Source organism: Lepisosteus platostomus, chromosome 8 (genome assembly GCF_059453375.1).
Source record: "Lepisosteus platostomus isolate fLepPlt1 chromosome 8, fLepPlt1.hap1, whole genome shotgun sequence".
Lineage (NCBI taxonomy): Eukaryota > Metazoa > Chordata > Actinopteri > Semionotiformes > Lepisosteidae > Lepisosteus > Lepisosteus platostomus.
The window spans coordinates 19,672,852-19,692,767 of NC_142618.1; the positions used below are offsets into that span (position 1 = coordinate 19,672,852).

The window sequence follows — 19,916 nt, forward strand, 5'->3', positions numbered from 1 at the left end:
TAATTGCCATCAAAGATGCTTCACAAGTGCATTATTTAATGATTAATAGTTTTCAGCTTAAGAGGGCTAACTGACATAAGACTGACGTAATACTGACATAGTTTGTTTCAATAACACATAAGTACATTATTTAAAGATTAAACTAGATTTTGTAGCAATAGAGGTCCAAAAATATTATGCAATCCTTAAATTTCAAATTGTCTTGACAGTTTTTGCCGATATTAGAGCTCTTTAACTTCTAAGTGATTTGATCATTACAATTTAATCAAAATGACATTTTTGGTAGGAGCTGAGCACTTTTTCAACGCACTGTATGCAGTGTTATAACAGGTTACCATGGATTGTGCTGCACATGTGTATATTGGTAAGTAAAATTAGGCAAGTGATCTTAATTGTCCATTCCAAAATATAATATAGTCTTCATATTTCTTGTACTCAATGTTGTGCAAATCTGACAAGATATTTCTTAAGGAGAAAATGGCAACATTAAAAAACGCTTGAGCAGAAGTAATTACTTCTTCAGCAGGTTATTGATTTAAATTATCTTGAGGAATGTTAGATAACTATTCATGTTTTGCTTATAGATATTAAGGTTCTGGTACTTCAGGTTTTTTCCTTGTCCTCATTACAAGGTTGAAGTCCTTGTGTTTTTCCATGTGGTTGTACCTAAAGCTCAAGTATTCAGACCCTTCCTGTGGTGTCGAATGGAGAAACCAGACACACGTGTCACCATAACACTGAAAGTCTGATAAAGCTAAACGTTCCGAAGACTGTTCTGTAGAATGGAAAATTGAATAATCTCTTCACTTTCCATTTGAATTTTCATGAATGTCGGTGTTCTATGGGGCGAAGTGAAAGAAAGCATAGAAGAAGGAAAAATAAATTGAGGAATGCCATTCGTTTTTATTACGGGAATGTGAATTCAAAAAGGCAGCTTTTCCTGTCAGCATCGACGTGAGGAAAAGCTTAAGGCTGGTTGGTGTATGAAGATTAACTTTCAGTACCAAGGTGCCTGTAGGGTTTGACTGGGTGGTAAAATCGGAAGTAGCCTGGCTTTCATCGCTGACATGTTTGATGGCAGTAATGCAGGCTTGTTGTATCAATTGTACAGAACACCGGGAAAACTAAGCAGCGCCGCCGCCGCCGGCTTCGTTTTAGGTACTTTTATAAATAATTCAGTTCCTCCACCCAGCCATGTCTAACTGCTTCTTCCAATTCAGTGGTGCAGGGGACCTATCCCAGCAAACAACAGGAGCCAAGCAGGGGCTCACCCTGGTCCCCATCCATTTCAGGGCAGACACAAACACAGTCACGCACACATTCCCATCGGGGCTAGTTTTACAGAAGCCTACCAGTATGGATAATGGTATGGACAGAATGGGCAGTGGAAAGAAACTCACATCAATATGGGGAGAACATACAAACTCCACGCAGACTGTACCCAGGAAATTGACCCCAGGACCCCAGCACTGCAAAGCAGCAACGTGCCGTCTTCAGATATTTAACTTTTGTACTTTAATGTTTCCGACAACACGCAAGTGCGTTGTAATTTAATGATTAAATTATATTTTTCAGCACCGCAGATCTTTTGAGCAATGTCTTAGCGGAAAAAATAAAGCTCAAACGCGCCGAAGCCAAATACAGGCTATGAGAAGAATGGATTTTAAGTTACAATTAGAGGAGAAAATACTTCGAAACTTTAATCAACAAGTGTCAACGAGTCAACATTGTCTCGGTGTAATTGTGTTTTCAATTATCCGACTGTATCGTTTCACAGTTATTTTAAAGGGGACGAACCAACACCCAAAACCAGAAACACGATTTTCTGCTCTAGTACTTTTTCTAAATGAATTTACTTAATATGAGTCTATCTCCTCTAATGTATATACGGGTTAGTTTGACACCCTTTTAATTTTCCATCAGTAAAAGGAAGCATAAAGTAATGATACACAGAGTATGATTTTTGTATCGTGCAAATTATGCATTAATCATTTTCTGACACTTGGTCATTAATTCTAGCTACAAAAATAACTAATGAAAGCTAACACAAAATAACTAGGGTTGTGATAGGTATACGATGTTTGGCTTTCAGGTATCCATTAGCTGATGTTTGTTTTTTAGGTTTCCAAATCCTTTAGCAAACTCGAATTCCAGAGTAAATTGACTGTGCTTTTATTAATGTATGTACAGTATAGCGAGACATGGACGTTCACAAGAAAAATGACGTCAATGCCTACCTTTTTTAAAGCGATTATTACGGTCCCTTTTTTATCATCAAGATGTGTAAAGCAAGTCAGGTGTTATTACGCTAATATCCTAAAATCCTGTTTTGTTTTGCGTAATATTTTTAAATAAAGCTTTGAATATGAATTGTAATTTAAAAAAATCTGATAATTTGGCAATACTAGGTAAATGTTATGATAAAGCACTGCTCGTGAAGAAGAAACTTTCAGCTTCGGTTTTAGTGGGTAGTGAAGACACTTAAAACTGGGATATCGTATTTTCATACTGTATAAACCAAGTCTCTTTTTTTAAAATAAATGAATGCAGCCTTATTGTGAATTGATTTGTAATGTTTTACTGGTCGTATCCAGACGGGAGCATTGAATATCTTCAACAGCAATGTACAGCATAGATATTCAGTTATTGAGTTCTTCAAACAAAATTATGCTCTTAACACGTGAACTGTTTTTCTCATCGAGTCACCTTTTCTCACATTTTTATAACTGCATAAGTTGTCAGTTTGTAGGTCTCGTATTTACACAAAAAGGTTATTTTTAGAATATGTAGAAAATGCATTTTTGAGCGTAGTGTAGCATGCAAATTCCACAGACAACATTGCTCAGCTGTTGCTTCCTAGCACTTATTGACAATTTACAAAGGTAGAAAACTTGTTGTTTTTTTCAGAACACATACATGTTAAGTTCCACAAAACGCTAAGTTTAGGAAATATTGTAAAAGAACACACATTTATTTGTATAAATACGTTATTATTTACGTAGTAGATGCCATTTTTCGGGGCATATAATACATGAAGTAAATACCAAAAAAAATCAATTACATCATTCAATTACAATGGAAAATAAGTAACAGTTGACAGAAAAACAAAGCTGTGATACAGGCATACTATATGGTAGAAGTGCAATGTCTGTGCAGAGTGAAAACATCCTTCTAACAGTAAAAAACGTGTAGATATAACTCGTTTATTACAGTAAAACTACTGAATAGGTTTCTTCTGTTCTAAGTCAAGGTCTTTTCTAGAAGATTTCACTTACAACCTGGGTAACTCTTATAACTCATATACTCTATAGCACTGCTTCCACTATATTTAAGAACTGTTAATTTATTAACTTTTCGGCAATAAACTGCCAGGTTTCCAATCGATCTGCTTTTACAAGGCTTTATATATTTATAGTGGAAACGGACTAATCATACCTCACCAGGAGTAAGCAGTTAGAAAATGAGATTAGACCGATCATAGTGCTTCGTTATGGGAAACTGGGGAGTCCTTTGCTGATACATAAGTTTTATATCCTTGTAGTTCCTGCAAAGGAACAAGTAAAGGTTTATTCCAGGCTGAAAAGAGAAGAAAAGTAACACAACGTTTTGGCTGTGGAGCCTTCTTTGGGTCACCCTTTTCAGCATAGAATAAACCTTTACTTGTGCTTTTATATCCTTGGCCAAGTTTTGAGCTATAGTTTTGTTACAAAGCAAAATGCTCCACAAACCTAGATGCTGCTTAACTCTTTTAAAACTGACAGGTGAAAGTTGACATACTGTGATATAACTCCACTAACAGTATAACATCCTTTGAGCTGAAATTTTTAAATTAGTCATTCATTAGATAGGAGAACTAAATCTCTAGGAATATCTGGGTTAAACGACACACACATAAAATATATATATATAATGCACATGCAGGTAATTTAAAAAAAGCAACACTTCATAAAAGCACATGCCTTACATACTGTATTGCTGAATTTAAATATAGAGTACAGTACTATTACCCATTAAACAAAAGGGTAGTTCACACATAAAATGTATTTCCATTAAGATTTTTGTTTAGACAATGAACATAACTTCAATGATGGCTGAGAATAAAGGATGAAAAATATTATAAATTCAAATACAAAAGCTATTGTACATTATCTAAGCAGCTACTCTACAGTATCCAAAACCTACTGGGCCACACAAATGCTTGACATTCGGTGTAAAGTTTAAAATTCTTTTTTTTTAATTCTTAAAAAGGGCTGTTATTGCTTACTCCTTTTCTAAACAAAATCCCCATAATGCACTTTGCTGAAAGACACAGCTGTATTCATAAGACATTTACATACCACACCTTCTTTTGAAATGGAAAATGCAAACTCCTGATGTTGAATATAAACCACATTGAAAGACCTTTTAATCACTCGTAAATTAGTATCCTGAAAGAACTGTCACCCCCTAATGTTTTTGTTTTTTTCTTACAAGAATTAAACAAAAGTGTTAAATGTTCATTTAAAATAGCAAGAAACAATTTATAAATAATATTTTGTGAAACAACATAATGTGAATGCAGCACAAGAGCATCGAATAAATCTGTTATCATCTTTACTTAAAAGTTTAGAACACAAAACTGTCTAGAGCTTTAAATAAAAAATGTAAATTAGACAGGAGTATGTTCTGGAGATCAAGGTCTATTATCAAAAGATTGGTGCTAAGAGTATCACCTTTTCATCCTTTGGCTGAAACAGGTGTGCTTACATATTTCTAAATCATTCAGATGGCATCCTAGAACAAGCAGTTGTGTCAGTGCAACAAAGTGCTTTTTAAAAAAACAGCTTAATGCATAGGATGCCTTTTCTATTCTTTGTTTTAAGCAATCATAGGATCCTTAAACATCCGCATACAGTAGCTTTTCCAGTTTCACTATCCAGCTATCTTTAAATGGAATGTTAAAGCAAATGTTTAGTTCCTAAATGTTTTATAACAGTAATGTTTATCGAATAGATATCACTTCAGCATAATTTTTCTTTTTTAATGTGATGATAAGATAATCTGACCTTTCTGTGTTACAGATTGCATTACTTCAACTTTAGGTTGGAAAATGAAAAGTTTATTAGAAATATATAACTATTTCAGGTGGGTAGCTGCATAGGCATCTACTTTTCTTTTTCTTTCTTCTTTTTTTCAGCATGGAATAAACCTATTACTTGTTCCTATAAATATTTCACCACATACAGTACAAATTGTAAATTCGTGAAGAGGTTTCGATGCAAATATGTATGTTTATGTAAAGAGTGTTTCAATATTTTTTTCTCTTCCGATACTTTTCAGCCTGTCTCTGTTGAGAATTCAACTTAGAAAAGTTTCCTTGCTTTTTCATGTTAATCAGAAGCTAATTTTGCTGCAGGGTGATCAGCTCATAGAGTCTCATCTGAATTCATGGGCAGTCCATCAAGTCTGCACCATGATTAATGTACATCTCTGGTGATTGGTCCTTGAATGACAAACCCATCTCTTGTCTGGGTACCACGTCATTATCTTTCCTGGTCATTTGGGCACCACCACCAGTGGCACAGTGGCTCTTTTTATCATGGTCAGTGCTGATTTCACCCTTATTGCTACAAATCCCAAAGAAGGTGAGGAACACAGGAAGAAAAACAATCCCGTGAGCCGCCCCAAACAAGATGACCAGGAACATGATCTTGAAAAAGGTGCGAAAGATGTAACTCTCAGCAGCAGCCAGCGCCACCACCCCCAGTACGGTGGAGGCAGCGCCCTGCACTATCGGGTAACCCAGGACGAAGAGCGAATCGATGGCTTTCGCGTTGACGTTGTCGTTCCTGTTCGACACGAAGGCATAGGAAATGTGCGCGGAGAAGTCGACCGAGAAGCCAATGCAGATGACGAGGTTGATCATGGAAATGGAGTCCAGGTTAACCTGCCACAGAGCCATAAACCCGGCTACGCCCACGATGACGGAGCCGATGGCAAACGTCACCCACAGAGAACAAAGAGGGTTTGGAATCAACAAGAGGGAGATCACCAGCATCACCGCTGTGGCCACCACGATATTCTGTACTGTGGTACTGACTATGACTGCATACTGATCATAGTAGATAAATGCAGGGTGATAGACCAGTAAGGGGACTTTACAGTTCTGGGCCGTCTCCCTCAGCTTATTCAACATGTTCTTCTCATCGACTGCTGTGCTAATATTTACTGTCTGAACAAAGAAGCGAGAGGCATAGATATTACCTTGAGAAATGTTAAGATCTTGCTCAAACTCTGGCTTTACATTTAGAAATGAAGTTAAATTGCCCATGAAAGCACGTTTATCATTGAAATCCACTGAGCTAAACATTGTCTCATACATCTGAAGCCAGGATGTCACAACAGTGCCGTCAATGAAAGTGAGGTTTTTAAAATCTTTCATACACGCCTTTAGATCAATATGGATTGTTTCATTCCAATACGCAACATTTTCCTTTACAACTACCATAACATTTGGACCGTACTTGGAAAAATATTTATCTTCATCGTCATAATAGTTTACCACATATGAACCATCGGAGGCCAGATTCCGAAGGTCTATGCCTTCTTTCAACTGCAAGCACCCATAAATACTAGTACCCAGATACACCCCGTACAGCAAGACCACAAATACTTTAGTCCATGTGTTTGTGAGAAAAGGACCATAGTACTTCCTAAAGAAATGACTCATTGGCTGCTCTTCCTCACAGCCAGTCTGGGAGTCATATGCCCCTCCCACACAGCACAGACTGTAGGCTTTAGGGCTTCCCTGGGGACAAACTTCTGGAACTTTCCTACAGCTCAGCCAGTGCCTGTTGCTCTCTTCTCTCCTTCCGTTCAGCGCCAAGAAAGCACCAAAGAACGTGATGTTGTAAAAGTAGCAAAACAGGACAGTGGTGCCCGTATAGAGACAGAAGGACTGCACAGACCGAAAGGGTGTCATGATACCGATGTAGAAGGCCAGAACGTCGGTCAGCGTGGTGATCGTGATAGAAATTGCGGCCTCTTTATACGTCCCAGCCAAACGGTCCGCAACTGAATCGCAAACTCTGGTTTGCTGCCAGCAGGAGATCATGATGAACATGTCGTCAACGCCAATCCCTGGAAAAGATGGGTCACCATTTAATTCCACCGAGCCGTTTTCTAAACCACTTTATCCAGTGTGGAGGCACCCCAGGAATCAAACTCAGGGCCTCAGTGTGCCACCATGCCACCCTGAACATTTAATTATTTTCTTTGAAAAAAGGTTTGCGAACCCCCTGATGGTCAGTGGAACCTGGAATGAAAGGACATTAGGACGTTCTTACCCAGGATCAAAAAGGGAGAGTTGGCTACAGTCATGGCGAAGGGCACACCGCAGCACAGCAACAACCCAAAACCAGACAGCACTGCCAGGCCGGCTGAGATCACCCCAACAGACGCCACCAAGGCCTTATTCCTTACACAGTCAAACCTATAAAATAAGTAAAAGATCCTCAAAAGTGGTTGGTGTCAACATGTTTCTTTTTCTAATAAAGACTTGTGATATAAGTAGATTAGTAAAGGATCACAAACTGTTCTTCAAAAGACAGTTACTTGACAAGAGCCTTTTAAGTTATATATTAAATATAAAGAGTTATATATTAATCATAACATCATGTTTCACTTATTCCTGTTGTCTTTTTAGGGCTGTAGTCTCAACAACTTTGAAAAGGGTAAAACGCTCACCACACATCAGCTATCAGTGGGAAGGAGAGCAGAGTAATGAAGTCAATTCATAGATGGGGATTATTAGGAGGCCATGATTGGTAAGGGCCAATGGAAAATTTGGCCAGGATGCCAGGGTTACACCCCTACTCTTTTCGAGAAACGCCCTGGTATTTATAATGACCACGGAGAGTCAGGACCTCGGTTTTATGTCTCATCCGAAGGACGGTGCCTGTTTACAGTATAGTGTCCCCATCACTATATTGGGGTATTAGGACCCACATGGACCACAGGGTGAGCGCCCCCTGCTGGCCCCACTAACACCTCTTCCAGCAGCAACCTTAGTTTTTCCCAGGAGGTCTCCCATCCAGGGAGTATAAAGTATAAAGTGGTTGTGGGAGTGTGCAACAGGCTACCCACCAATGTTGTTAAAGCTGATATCCTGGCTCCTTTCAAGATGTGAGTGAATACGATGCTCATATCTCTTTGCTACTAGCAAACAATCAAACTAGATGGAACGAATGGCCCCATTTTAAACTTTACCTGTATATACAGTTCAGGTAGGTAGCTGTGTCAGCATGCGTAGTCTGCAAAGCAACAAGTAATAGGTTTATTCCATGCTGAAAAAAAGAAGAAAGAAAACACAACGTTTTGGCCGTGGGGCCTTCTTCAGGTCTCAACTGAAGAAGGCTCCACAGCCGAAACGTTGTGTTTTCTTTCTTTTCTTTTCAGCATGGAATAAACCTATTACTTGTTCCTATACAGTTCATGTTGTTGTATTATCTGTTACCAGTTGCAGGAGGTTCGTTCCTGCCCATAGGAACAAAGACTTCCTTTGTTTTCTAGGATGCTCTGATATCAAAAAACTTTGATTATTGTAAAAGCACCACGAAATATATAGACTTGTTATTTTAAGGTGATACCTAATGTTGTGTGGTTCAGAATAACATTGATTTTTTTTTATTATTTTAAATTCCAGCCATCAATTCTTTTGATACCAACACAAAGCCTTACAGCATATTAAATACTGTGCATAGCATAGCATGGCTCTAGGCTGGGCATAGAGCACAAAATATCAATATCTCAATAATAGGTTTAAAAAAATCTCAACGTATAGTCTCTTAACCTTAAAACAACTAACACTTACCTCAAGCAAGATACGATCGAAAATAAGATGGCAAGGAAATATGTAATCGAAAATAAGGGGATCACAGACTTTGAATTTCCCTCAAACTCCTCCTGCCTAGATAAAGAAGTAAACGGAGACACCTGCGAAACAGAAGAAGTCATATGAAACTGTGCATGTCATGACAGCGAGTCCAGCCTAAAGCCCACCCCCCTTTAATAAAAGTGGTGCCACGCTGCACAAACAGCGCCCCCCAAAACGAACGTTTTAATATTTCTGAAGGCGAAGAGTCATAGGCGGCTTATTTCGTTCCGCATGGCCCACTTACTAATGGGCAAGGGATATTTTTTTCAAACATGAAATCCTGGACGTTTAAGCCCTGTTTAACAGTAAAAACAACCGAAAAGCTGACGGTGGTTAAAGCATATCCGAGGCTAAAAAACAAAAACAACTATGACTACCGTGATGTCCGAACTTAAGTGTGCAAGTAACACTGTTAAGACTATTGTTATTTGAATCGTACATAAACCACATATGATTCCCTGGTGTTATTAATCATTATACAGAATGTATTAGCTGAAAGTATTTTTCAGTTGGTTTACACAAGACCCAAGAATCAAGACTGTATCTTACTTAATTAGGACAATGCATATTTGTTTTTTATTCATTGTAGCCTTTGTGATCATTCTTACATTCTCGATATGAGTGCGTAACGTTTGAATCAAACTCTGTTTTGTCCTCGCATAAAACTCAACACCGTGCAGCTTTGAATTACGTGTGAAAACTATGATCACAAACGGCTGCGGACCCTCTCTTGGTGTAAACAAAACAACAGCAGGAGTTTGTCAGAATCACGGAGAGTTTGGAGAGCAGTCTCAACCTTGAAAACTGAAATTGGTGACAGGATTGTTCCAGCACAGTTTTCTCAAGATGAATAATAAAACAGATGAGCAAAGCTAAATGCTTCTAAATCAGTTCTGAAAAAAAGTCTGTAACTACATAGCTTTCAAAAGCCTTATTAAATGGTGTCACTATGAACTCGCTAAATCATTTGAAGGCCTAAATATATTCAGTTATATAAATCAAGTTTCAAAAATCAGCAGCCAAGGTCTAATTTTTGCCGTTTTGAAAATTGTGTTGTTACTGTCTTCTGAAGTTACATTAAATTGGTAGGCATCTTTTCAGAAGAGCCTTAGTTTTCTAGTAGAAACGCGGAAAGGCTTCCACTGAGAGAAATGTTGGTTAAAAAACAGAAATGATCCCACAAAATGATCAGAGGCGGGTATGGTAGCAGGGCTTTTGGTAGAGGAGACTGCAACCAAAAAGGAGGACTTGGGCAATCGTAACAGCTCGTACTTCACTGAAATAATACGGTTAACTATTTCGGTTCATTATTTTTTCTATGGCGTAATTTTAAAAATCCGCTGCACACCGACTGAGCAAAAAATCCTACTGTCTCTCACATTGATCATAACTATCACAGCACATAGACTCTCAAAACTGCGACACAATAACGCGACGTACAATCGAATCTGCCCCCTTGGATACCTGCCAGTCATTTTTATGATTCTGATGCGATGATTTATCTTATCATGCGATTTAATATCATATGATTTAAGAGGCTCAATAAAGGCCGAGACTTTGAATCAGCTGGTGCAGGTTTGCGATCTTTTGATACTGTAACGCTTACGGCCAACAGGCACTGTGTAAGAGCCGGCGTACCAGAGCAGGTGATGTCACCGCCCTTCCCTGTGATAGCAGGACCACAGCTACTGGGCTGTGGAGAGATCTCTCTTTAGCTCACGGGGCTGGGTCGCTGCAGAGACGCGGGAGTCCCGGGTTCGAGCCCCGGACGGTGCGGGGCCAACGTAATGCGGCAAGGGCACCCGCCTGAGCCCCCGTTGCGTTACAATACAGAGTTCACGAGCAATCATATGGCGAATATAAAAAATCAGATTATCTTCAATGGGATTAAGAAACAAACCGACCAAATCCAAGATATTTTATAGTGTAGTAAGTCTATCAGAGGACAATCTCCATAGAATGATTTCAGTGAATCGATTATTTCAATTTTACAAAAATACCCTCCCCTTATCCTCTCTTAAAAAAAAGGCCATTTGAAAATTGTATCGGTTTTTTTTGTTTCATCTAAGAGGAGCCTACTGTACGAAAGAGGGTAGATTAAAAACAGTTGCCCATTAAATAATGAAATGTAGAAAGAAGTTAATTACAGGCTATCGGATCACAGTCTTTTCTGACACACAAATCCTCGAACGAAAAGCAAATAACTGTAATTTAATTTATTACCAGGTAAAAGAAAACTTAATATTAACTGATGTAACGATCCGGAGAACTTCTTTATTATTACCAAATTGTATCCTTTCTGATGGATCAGGATCAGGTTTTGCTGCTGTTACCCATTGACTAACTGTATGCAATAAATTTTAATTCACGGGTCATGTCATCAGTTATCACAGTTGCCCTGAACTGCTAAGGTACGAAATTCTGACAGGAGGTGACAGCCATCAAAGTTTTCTGTCTCAATCCATAAGCGGTGTACATATTTTTGTATTTATGGTTACTGGTTCATATTACCCTGAAAATTCGTATTTCCACTTTTATTTAGCTCAATAATGGTGTAACCACGCTTAAAAGTAATTTAAATAACTCGTACGTATTTTAGACTGTTTTCATCCAAAACGCCATTTTTTAAACGTTCAAATTTTAATCTAACATTTTGTGCGAGTATTGCGCTGCATTTTATCGAGTGAGTTGAATGTAACATCTAAACATTTAATAATTTGACACTGACAGGAAATGTGACGAGCAGCAGACATTGAGCACCCGGACTCACATTTTAATAGTTTTTCCTATGGGTGGGGATAAAGAGATATTGTCGGGCAGCTACGGCTTTTAAGTTTTTCACTTACCTTGATAAACGTCCTATGTGTAGAGCTGTTGGAAAACACTTTCAGAAATTCATTGAGCCACAAAGTACCCGAAACGTCGTTTTCTTCTAAATAGTAAAAAAGTCTTATTGCCTTGGCACTTTCTGCTAAACTACCGTTCGTCACCACTCCACCAACTGTGGATCCCAGAAAAACAAAACCACTCTTTAAAATATAAATAGGGAACGTGAGATGAATGTCTTCGATTTTACTGGCATTATAGTCTATAATGTCTAATATTGCATTGGAAACACACTTCTGCTTCGTTCTGACACAGAGATGAGTGTAATTAAACTGGCCGTTGTCCGCACGCACGCTCATCCGTTTGATTTCAGCATCTAAATCTAGTATTTCTTGAAATGCCTCTTTTGTTAAAATACTCGACCCTGTTGAAACCGCGATGACGGAAGCAAATGTCCCCTCGGTGTACAGCCTTTGACTCGAAAATTCAGAATAGTTCTGAGGGAAATTTTCCTGCACAAAACGCCGTTCGGTCTTTGCAGGTCCGTTTACGGGAGTGAACTGGTTTTCAATATCATTCGCTTCTCGGTCTTTCAGAAAATAAAAACCTCCTCCCAGTCCAGCGGAGATCAGCAAAGGAATAACAAAAAAACACCAGGGATTTCTTCCAATAAAACGTCCTAACTTCTCAAAGCCGATGCAAACGGGCTTTTCTATACAGTTTGTATGACATCTAGCCATATTCAACTCAGGCTAGAGGTGCAAAGTCTTCGAAAATAGTTTATTGAAATTAGCAGATGACAGAAAGATTTTCCCTAAAATTTGGAATAAAATGTCTAAGCTTCTGATAACATTTCTGTCCTGAAGCTAAAAGGACAAGAGCATCAGACGCTAGATTCAGAAATACACATAGGTTATTTGCATATACTGACGTAGGCTGCTGCAGATCTGCACTAAACCTGAGTTATTAATTAACCACTTTTTCAAGAGCGTTCTTTAATTCTTCGGTGCCTGACAAATTAGTTCATGATTTTGTCTTATCGGTATACTCGTTCAACAAAGAAACTATATACAGTATATATCGAACAGAAACTCTTAACACGTTATTATTCCTTGCTAAGTAAACGATGTTGTTTTCTTAACAGTTGCTGACATTGGTCTTGCAAAGGTGGCCTGATGGTGCAGGATATAAGGACGACCAACCGAAATAAAAAATAAAGACCTGAGATGAAGTTTGAGAGAAAGTATAACAGGTCGTGCTATTTATTTTTTAGACATTATCGACAGGTAAGGTAAGTAATATAAATAAAAACTAAATCAGATTACCAGCTATCACCATAAAATTAAGAAGTACGGGGATTCTGTGTTACATTAGGAGTGCAAATCACATTTGAAATCAAACCTTCGTCTGGAGAAAACATTATTATTATTATTATTATTATTATTATTATTATTATTATTATTATAGTTGTTTTGATTTGATGTGGGGGTGTCTGAAGCTTTTCTCTCAACCTCAAAATTCTCATTTTCCTCAAGGTAACAACCGACCTCTGGTAAGATCGTATCTCTAAGCCCTTACTCTGCTTTCATTGAGACCAGGGCACGTTCAAACCTTTGGGTTCTGTGTTTAATTATTTAAAATCTTCATTTTCCAGGGACTTTGTTAGGAGTGTCTCTCTTTCAAATTTCAAAGGACCTACTTGATAATACCTGTGGAGGTGAATAGTCTGATTGTTCTAACTAATGAAGCAGCTTACCCCTATACTTTATAAAAAGATAAAGGACAGGGGGTTAGTGTTGGTGACCTTTAATGTGAAACAGTACTTTCCTGTTAATTTGTTGAAAGTTTTCCTTCATTGGACAAAGGATAAGACCATGTGTTTGTACTCAATAAACTACAGTTTGTACTTAATACACACTTACTGTACTTTATATATTTTATTTATACTGTAGTATAAAAATAGTATTATTATAATATATTATTATTACTATTATATTAAGTACTACTATAATAGAATTATAGTAAAGAAAATTATTTTTTTGATATACTGTAATTTTAGTAGTTCTGAAAATTGTTGCATTCATTTCCAGCTTTGCTATCTCCACACAACACAGATATGTCTGCCTGCCTATTTATGGAAAATGTCCCTTATAGGCCCCATGGTGCTTTGAGTCATTTGTTCTTGCACTCTTGAATGTTTTAGCTTGTCATTTCAGACATATGTCAGTTGGATGGTGTTAGCAAATTGGGAAAAATGGTCGGGTTACAGTTTGTAGCTTGCAAAAACAATTGAAAGTACAACCTATACGTTCATCTAACATATATAAATGTCTGGCTAGTATATAGAGTATATACTCTATAAATATGTAATATATACGTGAGGTTGTAAATACTGTGCATAAATAATTTCCCTATTTCTTGCACACACTTTAACGTCTTGCATTTCCCTATTTTCCCTATGCAGTTTGGAAGATCCTGAACTTTAGTTCAGAAGTTTTACAATCAGGGCATCTGCTGAGTGTAGTTTAAGTGGATTGGGAAGGTTCTGACATACAGTAGAAACAGGCTTTGCAATGGAGAGGTTTGTAAGGCCTTATTGTGGAGTCTAATTTGAAGTAATAAATGAAAGCACCTGGCTATGTACAGTCTAGTTGCTTCTTTTGTGATGAGTTTCTTTTGGGTAACTTATTGTATCGTGGGAAGAAATGAAAAGATCCGATAAAGAGAGATGAAGAATAGTGTCCGAAGAACAGCAGAAGGAACAGTGCTTTGGAGGTTGAACCGACAGGAGGGGAGATGCAGTTTTTCCAGAGTGAGGAGAAGGTTAGAAGTGTGACTGTTATCAGCAGAGGTGATTCAGATTTGCAGAGCAAGCTGATGTGCAGTTGTACTTGGGCAGGGCAGGAATTGTCCCTGTTAGCAGAGTGTTAAAGACTAGACAAGTATATCTCAAGGTTTGTGTTTTGTTATAGTTAGAGTAGGATATGAGCAAAGATATGGTATTGAAAACAAAGGAAAGATAATTAACTGGTTCTGCAACTGAAAACAAGAAAGTGAATCAGCAATGTGGTTTAAGTAGCCAGGAATATGAGCAGTGGAAATTATGAATGGATTGCATATCATTGGTGTTATCCATTTAACAGAGATATGTCGGCTTCTGTGTCTTCCAACCCAGTGGGACAAGCTGTTTCTCTACTGGTGCTCTTTTCTCATTCCTGGACTGCTGTCTCCAAGCACCTTTCTGCTGCTGTTCCCCACTGCTTGCTGCCATCTTGCTCCCGAGTTGTGTGGTCATTGTCAGGACTCTTGTGAAGCCTTGGCTGTGCCTACTGACTCGAGGGTTCTTGCTTCTTCTGCAGTCTTTTGCTGCTATCATGGGGATACAGTCAATGGGAGCTGACTTCTGGCAGTCCAAAAGAATACTTCATCATTTATCCCACTGCTAACACCAGCTGGCATTGGCCTATGCTTCTGTTTGTAAAGAGGGAAGATAATTGTTACGTTGCAGCTGCTGCTGAGCAGTGCTGCAGTGAGATGAGAGGTCGGGACCCTAGTGCAAGACTTTGGGGATCTTGGGGAGATCCGGGAGAGACAAGATGACAGTGAGGCAGCGAGTAGGAAGCAGAGAGAGAAAAGCGCAGGAAGGCTGAGGTTAAGGAATGAGCAAAGGGTGCAGTATTCAGGATGGGGACTTTCTGTGGAGAAATGGCAGGGAGACCAGCAGGAGAGAAGCTGCCTGCAGAAGGCAAAGATAGATGATAACAGAGAAACACAGGGGATTAGAGATGTAGAAAATGTACAAGGAGAAGACATATTACATAAAACCCTTTCTGAAGAAGAAGGTTTTGAGTCTGTATTTGAATGCTCACAGGGTAGTTGACCCCCTGATATCCTCAGGGATAGAAATCCAGAGCTTTGGGGCGTAGCAAAAGAAGGCCCTTTCATCTGAAGAGCGTAAACAAACTTGGAAGACAAACAGGAGACCCGAATCAGATAAAGGAAGATTGCAAGATGGGGAGTAGGGAGATAATCACTCAAAGAGGTATTGAGGTGTCAAGCCATGTACAGCTTTAAAGATGAGCCCAATAATTTTTAAGTTAACATGAAACCTGATAGGAAGCCAGTGCAAGGACTCCAGGACAGGAGTAATGTGATCACTTGCATGTGACTTCAGGATTCTGGCTCCTGAGTTCTGGACATACTGAAGTTTGTTCAGTGTGAAATGTGAAACCCCAGTGAGTAGGGTGTTACAGCAACCAGTTCTAAAAATGTCAAATGTATTAACCTCTTTTCTGCTACAGTCAGTCAGGCAATATTTCTGAGATAGAATGATGTTTTTACAATATTTTGGACATGTGGGTCAATGGTCAAACCTGGATCAAATACCAGCCTCAAATTCTTTGATTTAGAAGAGGGTAAGGAATACAAAATGTGCTGAAGCTGTTCCATTATTTATGTATTCCACACTAGATACACGCACTCCAGACTTACACAGATCATACTAGTGGTCTCTCTTCCCACTATTTTCAATTGTGTGTAGACCAGGAGGAAGACTTATCTTCAGTTATACACTGCCCTGAATAGCATCATGTAAACAGATGAACAATTACAGAAAGAAAGACAAAGAAAAAAGTTATGAGCGTTCAAAATAAAAAAATTAGCATTAATTATACACAGCCTGATCACTCAGAATTCTCTTATGCACATGAGCTCTAGGTCACACATTGTCATGATCCTAGGATTCCTCAGTATGGCACAGGACTGCTGCAAAATTAACAAGTGGCTTACCAACAAGCACATTTGGAAAAAATACTTTTTCATGTTTGTTTTGGCTTGGGTATTTTTTTGCTGTGAAATGTGCTTTATATGAGTTGTGTTGTAAGAGCTTTGACACAGTATCTTTTAAAGCCATCATTTAGCATGACTGATTTTAATTATTATAATCCATCCAAATGTTACTATAATTCAAACAGACATTTTCCCATGAACAGTTTTGTTTTAACATTTCCCATGAATAACACCTGGAACATACAGTATTTATAGCAGTATTAATTTTATTAGTTTATTACCATCATTAAAGATAAGAAGAAGTTTCCATTATTATCTTATGAGGACATTGTACTTCATAGTTTAACCATTGTCAAGCTGTTGTAATACTGAAAAAAACTTTAATTATTGATTTTGGCCTACTTTGCAATATTTCTCTCTGTGTTATCATTTCACATGTCCTTTGTAACATGTGCTTGGAGTTCTCTGAATCCCTGAATAAAATCTTTGCAATTTTTAAATCATCTATCACTGAAAAAGCTAAAACATTTTTGTTCAAATCTTTATTATTTTTCTAAGTTAAAGAAGAAATGGTAAAAATAAGTGATTTGATCAAAAATAGTCATTCTCTGTGTCTCACATTACATTAATCAAGTGCAAAACATTACACCTGCTGTAATCACTTTAGTGTTTAACAACACCACTAAAATATTTATTAAGTCTGTTACAGTACATATCCTAGTTATCAAGATAATATAATAATAATATAATAATAATAAACTTTATTTTATATAGCGCCTTTAAAGGTGGCTTCTCAAAGCGCTTTACAGGATGACAATAACAATAAATAAGAAGAATACAACAATAAATAAGAAAATTTCACAAGACAGAAAATTTCACAAGACAGAAATTTCATCAATAACACATTGATATTAGTGCACTTTATATCCCGAGTAGAAATCTGGTTTACATTGTGCAGAAGGGATAAAACCAATAAGTTAAATTCGTTAAATTATTATGTAGCTACCTGAAGCTAGGTACTGTGTGATCATTGTGATGTATTTTAGGCAGTGTATTCAGTACTGTTACAGCTTCTGGAAATAGTTATTGAGGTGTCTCAGGATCTAGAGACAATTGTCAAGACCTGGCTAGTGTCAACATTGGGCAATTTAGAGCTTCAAAGTAAGAAGGGAACTGAGGTGTGTGCTCAGTTGTAGGGAGGTTGAAGCACATTGATCAAAGAAATTGTAAGGTTTACTTGGTTATGTTCAGAGTACTGTAAATCATTAAGAGTCATCAACAGCCCAGGAACACAGGTTAAAAAAAGACAGGGAGAGAGAGAAGGGGGACACAGAGAGAAAGAGAACAGAGGATGGACAGCATGACACGGGCAGAGAGAAAAAGGCGTGCCTGGCGATAGGTGCTGGTTCTGAACAACCATAAAGACCAGATTTGAGTTATCTTAGGAAGCTCTCATTTCCTTTATACAGAATATCTAAGTTAAAAATGGTCTCTCCTGGTTAGTGAATGCATTTTACAGAATAGGGAGACAGGTTTCACATTGACTTTGTGACATCTGGATTCATAAAGATAAATTTAACTGTAGGTGATATTCAGTTCTTTGTAGAGGGCAAGTGTATCTCTCTGTTAATCCTTTTAGTATTTTGAAGACTTGGTCAGCTGTCTGGGGTTTTTCTAGATGTAGGATGTAGACTTTTGAGATGCCTTGTTTGTAACTGGTATTTTGTATGTTGTGTGCTATTTATTTTGTGTTGTGTGATTATCAATACAATTTTGTTTAATATATATTGTGTCTGACTTATTACTCTTTTCAACAAAGCTGTGCCAGAGAACTAATATGTCAAGTGCCTCTAATTAGAGTATAATCTTGACAAAATCTTTACAATTTGGGGGTTATGATAATTTATTTTAATCATTGATTTTACTGCTGGTGTTTTTGGTAATTCTCCAATTCTCTTTCTCTTATTTTCAAAACCCCCTAATTGTAACAACATATTCCATGCCTTAATTTGTGTTGATTTGAATCCTTAATGCTTTGAGAAAATACATCAACCAACAAATCTGATTTTTCTTTCAAACTTTCCATTTGGATGCTTGTCTGACTTCTTAGTATCAAGCTGGAAATATAATAAGGAAAAAATGAAAGAGAAGGCTCCACAGCTGAAACACTGTGTTTCTTTTTTTCTCTTTTCAGCAGGGAATAAACCTTTACTTGTTCCTTATCAATTAAAATGTCTATTTGAAACAGGGAATATTCTGCTCGGGATATAAAGTGCACTAATTATACAGAATTATTTCTTAAGGAAAGTTCTGATAAATGTCTTTGCACCAGTGATTTGTGGACATACAGTACATCCATAACGTGTGGATTATCTCCAACAAATCACCACAAAATTGTCCCTGTAAACTCTTTCCCCAAAAGATTCTGTACAGGAATGTTCTGCAGCCCTTATGGTCTGAATTGCTAATCTTCTCCACAAACTATTTATTCATGCCACTGCATAAATAGCAAAGTATCACCCTCACTCTATATGGATCCAGAAGAAATATAAATTTTTCTGACTTATGTTTATTATATAATAGTTTAAAATTAATTTAATAGTTTTTAGAAAATTAATTAAATTTAGTCTTTAGAAACCTTATATAATCTTATATAATACAACCTAACATGTTACCAAATTTCAAAAAGCGAAATCGCAATGACAGAGAATACAATATGTCTCACAGATTGAGATTTATTATATGAAAAACTATAGAAAAGTTAATCAAAAGAACTTATAATAAATAAAATAGATTTATATATATATACTTAATGTAAGTGTCGGTAGACATGGCAAAATGAAATTTCTAAAGAAATCAGCTTAAAAGTATGTTCTTGTTTTCCAAGGAGCAACTTAAATTGCTCATCTGTGTTTGAATGTTGTGTATTTACATTTTCGGAAATAATAAGTACTTCAGAAGTGAAAAGGTCTTAGCTAAGCTGGTATGAATTAATGAGCAGATAAAAACAAAACTGTTTGTTTACTTCATATAGAGAATAGTTTCAATATATGATATGATATATAATATATAAGCTGATTTCTTATTTAAATTCAATTATATACAGTATATGCTGTGAAACATCCCATCTAATGCCCTCAGCATTAATGTGCAATATTTGCTACTTCTTTAGTAGTAAATGAAGATAAACATTCTGGCCAGGAAGGTAATGGAAGACTTTGTCACTCAGTTCTTGCCATCGAAAGAGCATATTAATTTGAAAGGGGGCTCCTTCTAATATGTACAGTGAGTCTTTATTCAGCTACCTTGTTTTCTAGCTTAGCTCAGATAAGACTGCAGTTTATGTTTGCTTATAAAGGTTTTATGATCAAAAGGTAATTTTTTTTCC

The 19,916-nt window shown here is 37.3% G+C and overlaps 1 protein-coding gene across 1 annotated transcript; it reads right to left on the bottom strand.

The window, feature by feature from the left end:
- Nucleotides 1-5,087: 5,087 nt before the first annotated feature.
- LOC148657050 (patched domain-containing protein 3-like) lies at nucleotides 5,088-12,633 on the bottom strand. The gene is made up of 4 exons (XM_088642804.1): nucleotides 11,761-12,633; nucleotides 8,852-8,973; nucleotides 7,326-7,471; nucleotides 5,088-7,119 (listed from the first exon to the last, which is right to left on the bottom strand). Exons 1-4 carry the CDS (start codon nucleotides 12,478-12,480, stop codon nucleotides 5,426-5,428), a joined length of 2,682 nt encoding a protein of 893 aa, XP_088498930.1. The 5' UTR covers nucleotides 12,481-12,633; the 3' UTR covers nucleotides 5,088-5,425.
- Nucleotides 12,634-19,916: the final 7,283 nt, after the last annotated feature.